This window comes from Oncorhynchus tshawytscha, linkage group LG29 (genome assembly GCF_018296145.1).
Source record: "Oncorhynchus tshawytscha isolate Ot180627B linkage group LG29, Otsh_v2.0, whole genome shotgun sequence".
NCBI classification, from domain to species: domain Eukaryota; kingdom Metazoa; phylum Chordata; class Actinopteri; order Salmoniformes; family Salmonidae; genus Oncorhynchus; species Oncorhynchus tshawytscha.
Genome location: NC_056457.1, coordinates 7,928,254 through 7,944,798, shown reverse-complemented (window position 1 = coordinate 7,944,798; position 16,545 = coordinate 7,928,254). Strand labels below are relative to the sequence as shown.

Here is a 16,545-nt window from a genome sequence, read left to right as displayed (position 1 = left end):
AATAAAACAAAACAACAACCAGATATTCCCTTAAAATCAACTCATTCAATAGACAGCGACTAAGTGTCACTGCAGACCAATCAGACTAAAGGACCGGGACTAGTGCGCATGCTCTACCAGTAGAGCACTCAGCCGCTGCACTGTGATTGGCTGAGGCCGAGGAGGCTCCTCTCACCTGATAGGTTGAAGTTGCATCAGCACTGGTGTCAGTCCCCAGGCTGGCTAGTTTCTCCTTCATTTGGAGGTGGGAGCGGTGGCGCAGGCAGAAGAGCCAGCCAGACGCTGCCAGCACCCCCATGATCAGGACCATGGAGATGACAGTCAAGACCAGGAACTGACCAGACTCCAGACGACTCTCCGTGACCACCGGGATCTGCCTCAAGCTTCCCTTCTGGGAGAGAGAAAAGGGGATGAGAAAACGGCCTATACATCCAGGTTACGGCAATGTTTGTGCGGTGCAGTATTTTCATCACATATTTGGAGAAACAAGGGTGTCATATGCACACACATACCAATGACAAAATGTACAAATACTGAAATTGACATGAATCTGTTGGCAAATGGAAAAGCATAACTTCCATGTTAGAAAATCCCAAAACAAGGGATTTTTGTAATTTGTTCTACAGAAATATGGAGACAAATTAACACAGTATTTCCCTCCCTGTCTATCCCAGCCACGCCCACTCATCCCCGTCCCGATTCACTCCCTGCCCAGCCTACTCATTACCTTACACTAATAGTAGTATTATAATGTGCATTCAAAATCGCTCAAGTCCTATTACTCTCTTCTGTCCAGCCTACACACTATAGACATTTAGGGCCCATTTTGTTCTGGCATAGGGAGACCTGCCTTTGTGCAGCTACAGGAGATTTGGACAGTAAAAGCTTGTCACTAATTAGCCTTCCAGCTTTGAGTTTGGCTGGATTAGGGCCCTGGCCAAGGCCCCTGAAGTAATTGCTAGGATGGCCTGAAAGGGGGATCTCAGATTGGGTCTACCCAACAGAAGCCCACCAGAATGAACCTTTCAGAAACATTGTTAACCCCCTCCCTGGAGCTAAGCCAAGGAGAATAGCATGGTATTGGCATGGTATTGTCTCACAGGCCCCTGTGAGGCTGCCAGGCTGGGTAGCCTATCCCTGGGTTCCAGTAAGTGCATGGACCACTGTGAAGATTTTAGCACCATTTAATAAGTGAACCCAGGTAGCCTAGTGGTAGTGTTGGGCCAGTAACCAATAGGTTGCTGGATCGAATCTCTGAGCTGACAAGGACAAAATATGTTGTTCTGCCCCTGATCAGAAGGCAGTTAACCCACTGTTCCCCGGGCGCCATGGATGTTGATTATGGCAGCCCCCCCGCACCTCTCTAATTCAGAGGGGTTGGGTTAAAAGCCGGAAGACACATTTCACTTGAATGCATTAAGTCGTACAACTGACTAGGTATCCCCCTTTCCCAAAATGGACTAGTGGCCCATCCACCCCATCAACAAGCCCATACACCCTCATCTATTCAATACACTTGAATTTCCTACATCCGTCATTGCAGAAGGGTTTTCAACTTCAATCAAACCAAAAACACACAACAATCATCAACCGCTTCAACATGGTACTTAGTCGTGGGGTTCAAAAGGGTAAGGTACAAACATAGCTGCATTTATTATATATATTTTTTAATAGTCATAACGCATGGTCACTTTAACCTGCGGGGACTGCATACATGCTGAGGCCTTTGGTAACACGCTCACACCGATTGGCCATGTTGGTCTGGTGAGTGTGTGTGACGTGCAGCTTCAGTCAACAGCCAAGTGGCTTGACAGCAACTGAGGAGTCGTTTAATAAGGCGCATAGAGGGTAGATGAGAGAAGCAAAGCTTCGGCTACCTTTGAGCTATTGCATCAATGCCTTTGGCAGATTGAGTATGAGTGAACGTATGATAGATACGTTCAGTATGATAGATAAGGACTTACACTGGATTGAAAAAAAGCTTAGTCTGAAACTGTGGCTAGCGTCAGTCTGCTGCAGCAGTCCTTTCTCTCTCTCTCTCTCTCGCTCTCTCTCTCTCTCAAAAAAAAATCTTGCTGCTGTGATGCTTACACTGTGGTATTTCACCCAGTAGATATGGGAGTTAATCAAAATTGGGTTTGTTTTTGAATTCTTTGTGGATCTGTGTAATCTGAGGGAAATATGTGTCTCTAAAATGGTCATACATTTGGCAGGAGGTTAGGAAGTGCAGCTCTGTTTCCACGAAATTCTGTGGGTAGTGTGTCTACGGCAGCCTTTCTCAATAGCAAGGCTATGCTCACTGAGTCTGTACATAGTCAAAGCTTTCCTTAAGTTTGGGTCAGTCACAGTGGTTAGATATTCTACCACTGTGTACTCTCTGTTTAGGGCCAAATAGCATTCTAGTTTGTTCATTCTTTCCAATGTGTCAAGTAATTATCTTTTTGTTTTCTCAAGATTTGGTTGGGTCTAATTGTGTTGCTGTCCTGGGGCTCTGTGGGGTCTGTTTGTGTTTGTGAACAGAGCCCCAGGACCAGCTTGCTTAGGGGACTTTTCTCTCTGTAGGTGATGGCTTTGTTATGGAAGGTTTGGGAATCGCTTCCTTTTAGGTGGTTGTAGAATTCAACGGCTCTTTTCTGGATTTTGATAACTAGCGGGTATCGGCCTAATTCTGCACTGCATGCATTATTTGGTGTTTTACGTAGTATACGGAGGATATTTTTGCAGAATTCTGCATGCAGACTCTCAATTTGGTGTTTGTCCCATTTTGGGAATTCTTGGTTAATGGTTCTCTCTCTCTCTCCCCCCCTCTTTCTTTCTCTCTCAACACCAGTTTAACACTTAAACAAGCCACACGAAAAGGGATTCCATGAAAATAAATGTTTTTAGTTAAAATATGTCAGTGAATCATTATTTATTAAATGTATTTGTTTGAAAAAATTAATTAACATAAAATATATTGTGAGACATCTAGTGTTTATTTCATGTTTTGGAGAGAAAAATCACAGATTGTACTTTTATGACACAACATCGTCTGCCATGTTTCTTTTCTTAAATCATGTTCATATAATTTTGTATTCTCAATGATTCTCACGTGTAAGTAAATACTACACAGATCAATAACTTTGGAAAATACATTTGTGGTATTATAAATATGTTATGACATAATTACAACAATATTATACTGTGTTACTGTCAAAATAATTATTCAGGTATATATAACTTTAAATGATATGAAGCATCTATTACGACGACATAAAGTACCTAAAATTCATTTTGTAGGAAGCTGTTGACTGATCCTAGCAAAAAATATGATCTAAATACTCTTCACACCCCTTGTGATAATGTATTTTTCAAATATAGGCTATCTAAGAGGATAAAGAAAACGAACGAAGAGCATATTCTCTTGAGAGGGAAAGAGAGAGAGGAGTCCTTTTGTTATGCCAGAGAGGGGTTTTTGTTCATTTGTGAGAATTAAATTGGATTTGTAAATTACCATTTCATATGGGGAAACGTAAACAGTCAATGATGACAAACATTACTTATTTTTTCAAACAACCATTGATGAAATTACTGCAATAACATTACGTTAAAAAACATTGTGAGTTAAAAAAAAATGTAAAAAATAAATCACATTGATTTACTTGCAGATCATCATTTTCATGTATTTCAAAAAATTAAAGTGTATGAACATTAATCCTAAATTAATAAACATTACGGGATTATTATGGACAGGTATATTTAGATGTATGAATTTATAAGTGTGGGAATAGAAATATCTATAACAAATTTAAGAAAATCACTTAGGATTTTAAGAAAAGCTCTTATAATCTTATATACTGCTCAAAAATCAGTATTTTTTACACAGGGTGTGCAGTAAAGTTTTTACACTCATTCTCTCTCTCCCTCTCTCTCTCTCGGATTAGCAGACCTAGCTGAAGACAAAGGGCAGATGGATTTCGGTAGCTCTGGTTTATTCAAATGATTGAGAGAAAGGTCACAGTGAGAGAGGCCAGAGGGGAATCCGGCTATCCATTCACACTGTGATCACAATACTTTCAGGCAGTTGAAGGTACCCCCCTCACGCACACATGCACACTAACACCACCACCAAATCCCAAATCCTTGTTGCATGAAATACAAAACATATTCAGGCAGCTAAACACATTTTCCCCCTGACAGATTAGAAACAAACCCATTTTAGAATTCTCTTTATTTAGATTAAAACCGTAGGCTACATGAAAATGCCTCTAATTGGAATCTGAAATACCAATAATCATCTTTATCTTTAAATATTTGGTGATGAAATAAACATACATTTATAAAGAGATAAATGTTATTGCCTTCAATGAAGAAGCAACTTCTTCCATCAAATTCAGCCCTTTTGTTCAGTCTGATAATATCAGATCAAACAAGAATTTCTGAAATAGTAATATACAAGAGATTCTCAATGAAAAGTTTTATAATTTTTGTATTGCTATTTACAAAAACCCTTGCCTAACTAAATCCATGTCTTTTCCTATTTTAATGAGAAATAATTATTTGCCATCCAAGTGTAGCCTACTTTAAAACAAAGTAGCCTAAGGCCTATCTCAAATCCATTTCAGTTTAGATAATAAACTGACCAAATGAATGCAAAGAAATAACAGCAAACTTTTTATGCAAATATTGATTTGTTTTAACTTGAGGGTAACCACTAGCCAATAGAAGACACTGATCTTCTCCAAAACTCAATGCGCTCAGTTAATCAATTCATTCCATTGATATCTGCGGAATGCGCTTTTTGTAGTGAAAACGTATCTTCCCTACAGATGGACACTTGCACCAGTGCTGCTATTCATCAAATATATGTTCTATATTTTCAACACCTGTTTTAACTTAAGCTAGGTCTAAAACACGTTACGCTACTACCGCACGGATCATCCCTGTCTAAATTTGATCTAGTTTTTTTTAATGACCTACAAGTTTCGTTCTATTTCCCCCCCTCACGATACGAGCATCCTTCGGTGACTGGAGCGTCGACAGAGGGCCGAAATCACAGAAAGCACTCAACTCAGGCATGCATTGCACATCAATTGTAATTTAAGCAATTCTAGAAAAAAAAGCTAAATATGCATTTAAAATATATATATATATATATCTAAAGAAATTTCTCATAAAAACGATAGCCTATAAATTGATGCCTCCCACACAAGTTCTCCAAACCGCATTAGTTGTAGCGGTACCTTGAAAACACAGCCAAGATAGGTTATAACACATGCTGGAAAATAGTTACCTAAATGCATGTTGATGCGCAAGTCAGAGGGTTTGCAATAAATAGGAGATATGTCTTGTATTCCAGAGAGCAGGTTCGGCAAAACGCAGCTCCACTACTGTGAGTGGCCAGCGTAATGACCAGCCTCCCACTCATTCCTCTCCTCCCCAGAAGTTACCAGCGTCCCATGCGCCTCGCGAGCCAACAAAAGACTGCGGCTACCAATGCTCGAGCAGGAAGATTGAGAAGAAAAAGGAAAAGAGAAAATAAAGAGGAGAACGAACGAGGGGATATGCCCGCCTGATTTTCAGAGCCTTGCAAGAATCTGCAGAAGCCTATAGTGAGTCCTTTCAGCGTCTCTATACCCAATGAAAGAAGGGGAGACAGGTTTTTAAAAATACTTTTAGATCATATAGTGCACGGCTGAGCCCCTCCTTATATTCAGCTGCTGAGAAGTCCCTGTCTGTTGCACATGTCATATCCACTGGTTGCTATAGAGATGGCTCCACATGTTGTCGACAGTGAATGCTCAAGGAGGGATGGTTGGCTAATAAGCTTGTGGGCTGAGGGGGGATATGAATGGACATCGGGTTAGTCACTCATTTGTTAAGCTACTTGGGGTCTCTGTGTTCTGTGTGAATTGCGGTTTTCTGGGACTCTCCAGTCCACCCGTTTCCCTGCTCTCACTCTCCCAAATACAGTAATAGCCAGAATGAAAGTATGCTTTACTGAAAGAGGGGTGGGGTGTCCATCCGTTGTGACTTCACAATCTTAATGTGAATGAAAATTATGAGGAGGTAGGCCGTATTTTTGTATAGTGATTTTTAGTGCCTCAAAATACTGTAGAAAACAGGATAGACTGAACAACAAATTCAGTGTAGACCTATCTGAGACAAACATATGAGTTGATAGCCTATGTAAGAAAATGCTGATCAATTATTTTTTTTAAATAAGAAAAAAGTACAAAAGTTTTACAAACAAAATCCCACTAAAACTCCCAATTAGTTATTAGGCAGAAGAAGAAAAAAATCCAGTGGACAGCAACAGCTGCACCAAGCAGGGAGAGGAGGATTATGGAGAGAAGAGGGAGAGAAAAGGAAGGAGAAAGGGAAAGGGGCGGTAAAGTGGGGAGGGCTGGGGGTTCCTGTCAAATGCAGATGACAAGTCTTTGGGGGGGGCTCTCCAGTAAAAAAAAAAAAAAAAATGTATTCAGAGCCCCCCTTCTCCATTGTCCCAGTGTGTGACAGCTGGAGTTGTCAGTGGGAACAGGGGGACAAAAAAATTAAGGCTGAAAGAAGCAATGCCGGGGTTCAAGCTGTGGGCCCACTGTGGCACCATCAGGACAAATTGGACACATCGCCCTAGGATAAGCTGCTTCTGTAATCCTTACCATGCTTGCCAAATATCAGAACTCAACATCAGTCAGATAATGCAATATGCCTTTGATGTATTTCGGGAATATTTGTAAGGATGTTGACTACTTTAAATGCCTTCTTCTCCAGAACCGCTGGACCAATCGGCACCATATTTGGTACACAGCATCTACGTACCCATGGTGTTAAATGCAACATTTTCCAGGACTCTAGCTCAAACAATATGGCCGCTATGAGTCAATGAGCTTGCATGAACGGCGTTTCCTGTCCAACAGTGCCACCATGCGGCGAAACTAAACCTTACTTTACAGGTTAACTAGACTCATATCCCTGAGTATGTGTGCCAAATTTCATTACTCTAAATCAAACAGATCATTATATATAATTCATAACTCACTGGCTACATATTTAGTCATCATCCATAATGTGTTTTGTAGAAACGATTAAAAAACACTTTTTAATTATATACCAACTAACTGTTTTGTTATAGAGTTCATCCCTGGCTAGGGTAAAGTGGTGCGTGAAACCCTGGCTTAAGTGGTGGAAAATAAGTCTCCCAGCCAGACCAAGACTGGTGTATAACCATGCGTATCCTATTCACCACTGAACTGGAAGGACCTCCTGTGTCCACTAACAATCTAAAGCCTTTCCTGAGATATACACTATTCCCTCTTATTTAAAATGAATGGTTCAGTAGACATCCACCCCTCACCACTTACCCTACCAGACCTGGGTTTAAATAGTATTTTAAAATCTTTTAAATACTTTGAGCATTTGTTCTAGCCTGCCTGGAGTGCCAGAGTTTGTGGATGTCTGAATATTCTTTTGGTCCATTAAGCTAGCCAAGCTCAGGCACAGATAACATATTTTTTTAATGATTTCAAATAGTATTTGAATCCAGGTCTACACACACCCAACCCAACCCCACCCTCATTCCAAGCAAGCAGGAGAAAGCAAATTGACATGCCAAGGAGCATCTAGGAAATGCTTGACAAGCGCCAATCACCAGCAAGCACCACTAACACCTTCTAGGCGAGAGAGTACACTGTAAAAATAAAAGTCTCAAAACACAATGATTGTGTAATGAAACCATGAAAAGTAGTGTACCTAAGATGTTTTGGAGGGTGTTTGAATGTAAACCCAATGTAAGTGTTTGAATGCAGATAATGTGTTTTAAAACAGAAATGAAGTACTCTGAAATACCCAAAAGTGGTTCTTCAACTTGAATATTGATGTTTTTAAGAGAGTGCTGTGAAAACACTTTTGGGGGTTTCAGTGCATGTAAAAAGGTAGCATCAAAACACTACAACAGTTTTTCATACAATCAATGGTTTATAAATGCAAATGGTTTATAGCCTAAATATTGATTGATGATAAGAGACAATGGAGAATATTTTTTGGGTGTGGAATCCCACCTTAATTATTTCAATGCTTCATTTAGACAGATTGGAAAAAGGAGGTGCAGTAAGATGATACATTTCCGTAGAATTTGACCCACTCAACCACACAGCCAGACGGTAAGAAATTATTCTTGAAAATGTCTTGCTGTAACGCACTCGGCTTAGTCACCCCTCTCCCTTCCAATGACCAGGGTTAAATTCCCTGCTCCAACCCTTCAGTCTGTTTATCCCTCCTATCTGTATCCCCTCTGTCATTTCATTACTGTCTCAAAAAAGTGTCAAAATCTCTTTAAAAACATTTATGTAAGTTGTTTCAATGATTTGTTCATTTCGTTTGACCCAAATAAGGTAAGAATAAATAATATGTTCCTCAAAATGTAAGTATCTTTCATGAGGGTAACCAAAAAGAGGGAAAATGGAGTGATCAAACTCATTTGAAGTCTTTGGTTTTAATCACCTTGCATTTCCTATCTTGCCACTTCACTCTGTTTTTAGAGGACTGTGGGTAATATATATTTTTAACTCCATGATTCTTTCACACAATGTTGTACGCATGTGTGAGAAAGAAAAGTATATTTATATATTAGTATTGAGCTTGTTGTGCCATGAGGTTTAAATAATAGTTAGACCAATTGACATTCAATGAGGACAGCACCCATTCCCACATTCATGATTGTCAATGGAAGAGGCAAGGGCAGATTCCTCAATTGTTGCAGTTCAGCCTTGAGTTAGTGTTGGTGGTTTGAACACCGTGTCTGACAATGCCTGCCAAAACGGTATAAAATGGCAAATGATCAAATACATAAAACAATGTTAAACATCAACACTTCAGAAAAAAAACATCTGATTCTGTACTAGACAGGATCCAAAATACAGTGTCATAATGGTGTTTGGAAGCTTTAGAGGGAGGAAACGACGCCAAAAGAGAAGGTATCTAATTCTCCACTAAACAAGGCTCGAAACAAAAATCGTTTTTTCAAATATTTTCTGTTAGTTCTCCATGTCCCTGGCAAGTTGTTGCTCAACACTTGATTAAATGGTGTTACAACACACCATGTAATGTTTCAAAGGATGATGTGTTTCAATACTCCAGCAAAGTTAGGGTTTAGTCTCCTTCAAGTTAGTGGCTCAGTTGCCATTCGTTTTGGTGTTACAAACCACTTCATTTTAACAGTGTAGAAGAGAAGAGTAGAGAAGCGAAGAAAGAGTGACTCTAACTCCAACAGTTATTTTTTTCCATGCAGAAACACATAAACAATGGCCACATTTCACACATTACAACCATTACACGCTGCACACTAGATTTCACGACTTGTGTAACATCTTGTGCATGCAGGACCAATGGTTATAGAACTCCGAGGAGCTTGTCCAGATAGAAAATAAGCCTTGAAGTTGCAGGCTGTGTCCAAAATGGCACCCTATTCCCTACGTAGTGCACTACCTTTGACCAAGGCCCAGGTCAAAAGTAGTGCACTACATAGGGAATAAAGTGCCATTTTGGGACGCAACCCATGGTGGCTAGGCAGAGTATCTCCAAACCCAGTGGAATGTGGACTCTTCCATGTGTAGTAGTTGTATGATATGGTGACAACACATCAAACAAAAGCATTTCAATCAATCAAATAGCAGATGACAGTAGACATTTTCCGGAAGACATTCTGCAACTGCAGCAAGTTCAACAGCCCTGTCTGTACACTTTACAGCTGTCCCACTGTTTGCCTCCATGACACATTTCACATTTCTAATAAAAAGCTGAAACAGTAAAGACAATGTTTGCACAGGGGCAGAAAGTACAATGTACTTCACAATGTCAGGGAGAGAGGAGAAGGAATGTTAAACAAATGTCAGAATCAAGTGTATCAGGGCACAGAAATACAGAGCCCACACAGCCATGACAGTATGTGTGTATGCATTTATGTGTGTGTGTGTGTGTGTGTGTCCACAAGCGAGACATTAGAGACTCGGTTGAAACCTCAGGCCTTGTAATATATTTGAGTAAACAGGATATAAAAGGCAAGGGAGCAGCAGAAGGAGGAAGGGCTGATGAAAGGCCTGGTGAAAGTGTGGTCCACATACAAACCCTGGTATAATGAGATCAGATTATCCTAATGCACCACACACTGCCTCCGCACTTGCCTGCTACTCGCTCGCTACCTGGCCATGTACGGGAGACAAACCATTCAAATGTATTACACACTCACAGATAAATGTGCATACATGTGTACTAACACCAAAGCAGTACTATGGTCTTAGAAATGAGGGATGGGTTTGGGGGGGGGGGGTTAATTATTTATCCAATATGTGAGCGAGACAGTTGCAGTGGTAGCTGTAGCTACGTTTAGGGGAAGGTGTTGGAGGATTAGGTTTTTCTCTAATGCCGAGAAGATGTTGTGCAAAACACTTAGGGGGTTATTATTATGAGATACTCCAGATGTTATTGTTGTTGCTGCAGGCATGTAACAAGATGTGAGGAGAAGAAGAAAAAAACACGACATCTCGTCTGAGCCTCTTACAACTGATGGTTTTCTTACGCGTGTTGATGTTTGATTGATTCGAAATGAGGACGAAACAGGCTTTTATTAGGGAACTGACCAAAAAAAATATCAAAGTACGGTCACAGATTTAGAATGTGTTTGATTGCAATAACATCAGTCCCAGCTTGATAAAATCACAGAACGAGAGACAGCGTAGAACGAGCGATGGAGAGAACACAAACATGGAAAGGCATCTGGATGACTCATTTATCCTCTCTTTTTTCTTCTTTCCTCTCATTTTTCTAAACAAAACAAAAAAATAGTTGAGGGAGAAGGGAATGTAAATGTGTGCGCAAGCATCTGTCCTGGTGGATAATCAGAAGAAAAACATTCAAAGACGGAAAAAAGGTCCCAATTCTATGTTTCACTTCAAACACCTGAATTGCTCTGTCTCATATTCTCATCCCTTAACTTGGAGACCCTAACCGAAAATGTGTATCAACCCCAAAACGTGTGTCAACCATGTCATTCTGGTGTTCTTCTCAGATTACCTTGTTCAAATAAGCCTTCTCATTCTGTGTGAATCTCAGCCCAACCATCGCCCATGCCAAGTAGTTCAAAGCTATAAACATGCTGTTGATCAAGGTAAATGCTATGCCTGTCATCTAGCCTACATTTGAAGATGGGGTAGCAACCCACACTCACACAACGTCTGCAACAAAAAAAAAAGAAAAGAGAAAAGCCTGGTGATGGTATTGGTGCTATTATGAAAATGTACCATATCTGGCGAGGAACATGGGGTTAGGATAGACAATCCCGGCATTTGAGGATGGGATGCATGCTTATGGTTCAGTTGAATAGATTGTATGCCAGGCATCTCAGATGTGAAATCTTCGGCATAATCCCTCCCCCTTTATCTCTACATCTTGCTTTGAATGAACCTCCATGGGTAGACATTTGTTATGTTAGAGTCTGTGTGTGTGTGTGTGTGTGTGTGTGTTAGGGAGGTGTATGTTTTCCCTCGCCTGCCCTGGACATGTTTTCCTCTGGAGGTTGGGTTGGAGGTGCAGACTACTTAGAATAACTAACACAACAGGTCAAATCAAATCCTGATATATACAGTACAGCCTATAAGTCCATATGGTTTTATAGTCCACACTGTAAAGGGTTTGCCATGAATTTCCAGTAGTTTACGGGCAGCTCGGTGGCAAGTCAAATTCTGTATTTCATATTACGCTACACCTACTGTGATATAAATACGGTATCAAAGCAAGCACTGTGTAATGACAATGCGATACTGTGAAATTGTATTATATTGTATTATAATCGTACAGGAGTAAACGCTACCGTAATGAATGAAACTTGTTGAGGGGAGGGGTTTGAATTTCACAACATTTTACTGTAATAACAAGGGATTGTGTAACCAGGTTGGCTGCTAAGTGGTGTTTATAAACATTACAGCATATTCGCGAATATTTGGTGTTTTATATCCCTTGCGCTTCTAGAAGCTTCAACAAAGGCTTCCAAACAGGTCAAAAGGACAAAATGGGCAACCATTTGAGGCTTAACGCTTGCCAATCCAATCTGTCCCCTATACATTTTAAATTGATGGGGTACTATAACCACTCATGGGTGCAACAAATGTAGCCTCATAATAGACATGCCTCAAAATATGTTAATGAGCCAGAAACAACTATACCATGCACCCACTAGCGGTCAAAAGGTTTTTGGCACTCCAAAGATATGATATGGTACTGTATTCTGTGGGGTGGAATTACAACTCACTGTAAAACATTCCCTGTAAAATGAATCGGAATTTACTGAGAGCAATTGGCCAGTAAGTTTTGGTAATCCATTTTACACTACTAAAAATGTTACTGTAATCTAATTTACGGTATATTCCTGGAATTACCCTTGCAGAGACATATTACCCGGTGTTCTCTGAAAGGTACATTTTTTTTACATTAACATTTACATTTTGGTAATTTAGCGGGGCACACTTACAGTCAGCGTATTCAATTCAGGTTGATAGAAAACAAACACATATCACAGTCACAGCAAGTAAAACGTTTCTGCAACCGTTACTGAGAATGTTGTTGTAGTTAAGGATACATTGGTCTTCAACATAATTGTAATTACATACAATGTCTTATCTATCTCAATCTCTGTATAGTGCCAATACAATACTGAGAAATTAACAGGAATTTGATGCCAGAGCAATGAAACACAATACAGTAAAAGTGACTGTTAAACTGTAAGAAAATACAAGGGATTACAGCAAGTAGGTTGGCTGTAGGCATTTTCATATTACAGTATTTTAATGCATACTAGGTGTTTATATCACTTGCACTTCTAGAGGCCTTAAACAAAGTCTTCCAAACTGACTTATGATTACAGGACAAACAAATTTATTTAAAACATAATTTTTTATTTTATTAGGCAAGTCAGTTAAGAACAAATTATTATTTTCAATGACGGCCTAGGAACAGTGGGTTAACTGCCTGTTCAGGGGCAGAACGACAGATTTGTACCTTGTCAGCTCAGGGGTTTGAACTTGCAACCTTCAAGTGACTAGTCCAACGCTCTAACCACTAGGCTACCCTGCCACCCCATGGACATAGCAGCGGGAAGTGGGAGTGGTCAAAAAATAATAATACATATATAATTTGTTTTTCAACAGGGCAATGACCCAAAACACACCTCCAGGCTGTGTAAGGGCTTTTTGGCCAAGAAGGAGTGATGGAGTGCTGCATCAGATGACCTGGCCTCCACAATCACCCAACCTCAACCCAATTGAGATGATTTGGGATGAGTGGGACCACAGAGTGAAGGAAAAGCAGCCAACAAGTGCTCAGCATATGTGGGAACTTCTTCAAGACTGAAAAGCATTCCAGGTGAAGCTGGTTGAGAGAATGCCAAGCGTGTGCAAAGCTGTCATCAAGGCAAAGGGTGGCTATTTTGAAAAATCTCAAATCTCAAATATATTTTATATATATACTTTTTTGGTTAATACATGATTCCATATGTGTTATTTCATAGTTTTGATGTCTTCACTATTATTCTACAATGTAGAAAAGAGTCAAAATAAATAAAACCCTGGAATGAGTACTGTAGGTGTGTCCAAACTTTAGACTGGTACTGTATATACAGTATGTTATATATTGATTTATATAAATATATATAAATCCACCAAATTAATGCACTATGCCATTATGACTCTAGTTTGAGTGGAGAAAAGGTTTGAAGACCCCCAGATGAGTGGTAGCAGTCTTAAAAGGTTGAGATTTGCTGCCTCTCTGATCTATCCCCTACATCAATGTAATTATTAGGGAACTTACCACATATCACTTCAAATGATACAGCACTCTCAATAACTGGTGCAACAACTACAACCTCCTACAAGACACGCCTCAAAATATGTCAATGAGTAAGAAACAACAATACCACGCACCCACTAGTGTTCAAAAGATTCTTGCCGCTCCTGAAATGCAGGATGGTACTATATTCTGAATTACATTTAATTATTGGCTGCAATTGGCTAGTAAGTTACTGTAGAGTTTCAGGACAAGGTTTGGAGAATTCCTAAAATACAATATATTACTGTATTCTGTGGGTGTACAGCATTCTCACTCATAGGTGCAATAAATACAGACTCTTACAAGGAACGCATTGAAATATGTTATTGAGCCAGAGACTCTTTCCCCACCCACAACATTTCCCCACAATGCACCATAATTAGTACTGTAAAACACATTTACGGCATTTTACTGTGCATTCTACAGCGTTTTATTGTTGAAATTACAGAAAGGTCTTAGAGTGTGCCGTAAAACAAATGTACTGTATTTTACTGTGCATTCTACGTAATTTACTGTATACAGTGTACAGTATCATGCTGTTAATTAAAACAGTAAATTATTTACCATTTGAAATACAGCAATTCTTTCCACGCCCACAACATTTTCCCACAATGCACCCTAATTTACAGTATGCTGCAGTAAAACGTTTCAGAGGATTTTACTGTTATTAATACAAAAAATTACTGTATTTTTAAAAGATTTTTACACTACAATGCACTGGTAATCCACTGGCATCAACCCTGATTAAACCAATTTTCATTGTTTGATTTAGATGAGGTGGTGGGGGGGCATCTAAATCACATTTTTATAGACTGCTTCTGACACCGGGAACATTTCCATTCCGTTTTCATGTTATGGTTCAAAAAGCGCAAAAATACCCCGCTAAAAACAATTACTGTAAGTAGCACTTAGAAATGAACAATTCAAGTTAAGTCAACAACCATCAGTGGAGGTGTTCAGATTGTTACCATGTGCCAAGTCATATTAAGTTTTAATTCCATTCTTCCCAGGGAAAATGGAGAATACTTATTTCGGAAGATGTAATTAGTTTTTTTATGACAGTGTGAGCTCAAATTAAATATCCCATACACTCATTGTAAACCCAAAAGTACAAAATGTAATGTAACAAAGATCCCTAAGGAAACGGCATCCAACTATACGTACTTGTGTTAAAATGATTTATTTCTGAGTTTGAGTGATAATTTACTATGAAATAAAAAGATCACTATTGAAAACCAAAATATCTCTATTGGGGGAGGGGAAGCTGTTCCTAGATCTGTACCTGGGGGGAAACTTAATCCGGGAGCGTGTATGACAGCCGAGGGACAAAGATAACATTTCAGAGGTACAGAGAACGACTAAGTGGGTGCAAGACAATGTCTCGTCTTCTACTCATGAGTTGAAAATAAACTGAACTCGTTAATTTGTTAACTTTGGGTATAAGACTCAAGGGTTAATGATGACCTGTTGGTGTATGATATGGTTTCAATATTAGGCTACATACTCTGAAAGAACTTCAGCATTGTGTATGTTCAGACTTCAATGCAGCCAGTTGTATGTGCTGCTACGCCCTAACTACTCGCAAACCATTTAGCCAATTAGTTTCATCCGTGAGAGTGTGTACAGATAGGCTATGTGTGCCACTATTGGGGGTGGTGTTGGGATAGTGCTACACATAAATAAATAATCACAGCAATGGGTGCATAAATTCTCATTAGCGTCTTCATTAAACGCAACTAGCGGGAGTGGACACCTCCCCTTGGCCCTGTCATCTCCATGGCAACGCCTCCCCGATGAAGGTCTGCAGGAGAGGCTGTCGTTTGTGTGTTCATGTATGGTGGTGGGGTTAGTGGGGGGGTGGCTGGACACGTACGGCCCCTTACCGCCCTATGTCTCCCCCCTCCCCCTGTTCCCTGTGTTCCCCCCATCTCTCTGTAGTGGAAGGGTGGGGCGCGTGGCGAGCAGCCAGGACTCTTGATCCATCCCCCCATCTCACTTGACAGGTGGGAGGGAGCTGCCGTGTGTCTGGACTCAAAGGCAATCACTCTGAGTTCACTGTTTAATTACTGCTTATCTGAAGAGCCGCCGCCCATGCAAATGAAGCAACACCAATCAGCTGGGGAGAAATGGGGCCGTCACCGCTGCCACCACCGAGCTGACAGACAGACACTCTCCCAGCCTGCCTGCCCGCCTTCCCACCCACCCACCCACCCACCCGCCTGCCTGCCTTCCCACCCGCCTGCCCGCACTATCTGTGTCTCACGCAGCTTTAAAAGACTAGTCTGCCCTGGAGCCAAAGCAGCGCTGCTCATCTCAACCTCAGTGAATTCATAATGAGGCCCATTCTATGATGTGTTTGTGTGCGTGTGCGTAGCTGTAGCGTACCAGCGCGGGTTTGTTTCCCCCACTTCTCGGTGCCCGCCTCTCCAAAAACAATGTACATATAGCTAGCTGATCAAAAATTCTGAAGGCAAAATTAATTATGATTTATTTCAGAATTTCTAAGGCACTGTAACATAATCAAACGTTGAGTAGCTCATTATTGTGAATGCATAAAATCAATCTTGCCTACTTTCTTTCATAAAGATAATTATACTGTAGGCCCTTTTGAAAGTATGTTGTAATGAATAATATATTTTCTTGCATGTACATGTGTGATGAAATATGATTGCCTGTGTGTGTGTGTGTGTG

At 40.3% G+C, this 16,545-nt stretch overlaps 1 protein-coding gene across 1 annotated transcript in view; it reads right to left on the bottom strand.

Moving 5' to 3' along the window:
* The window catches only part of ptprn2 (protein tyrosine phosphatase receptor type N2), a 259,239-nt gene that overhangs the window by 35,222 nt on the left and 207,472 nt on the right, over window positions 1–16,545 (bottom strand). Inside the window, exon 12 of the mRNA XM_024393119.2 lies at window positions 176–391. Coding sequence (XP_024248887.1) covers window positions 176–391 — 216 coding nt within the window. The remainder of the gene's footprint in view (window positions 1–175; window positions 392–16,545) is intronic.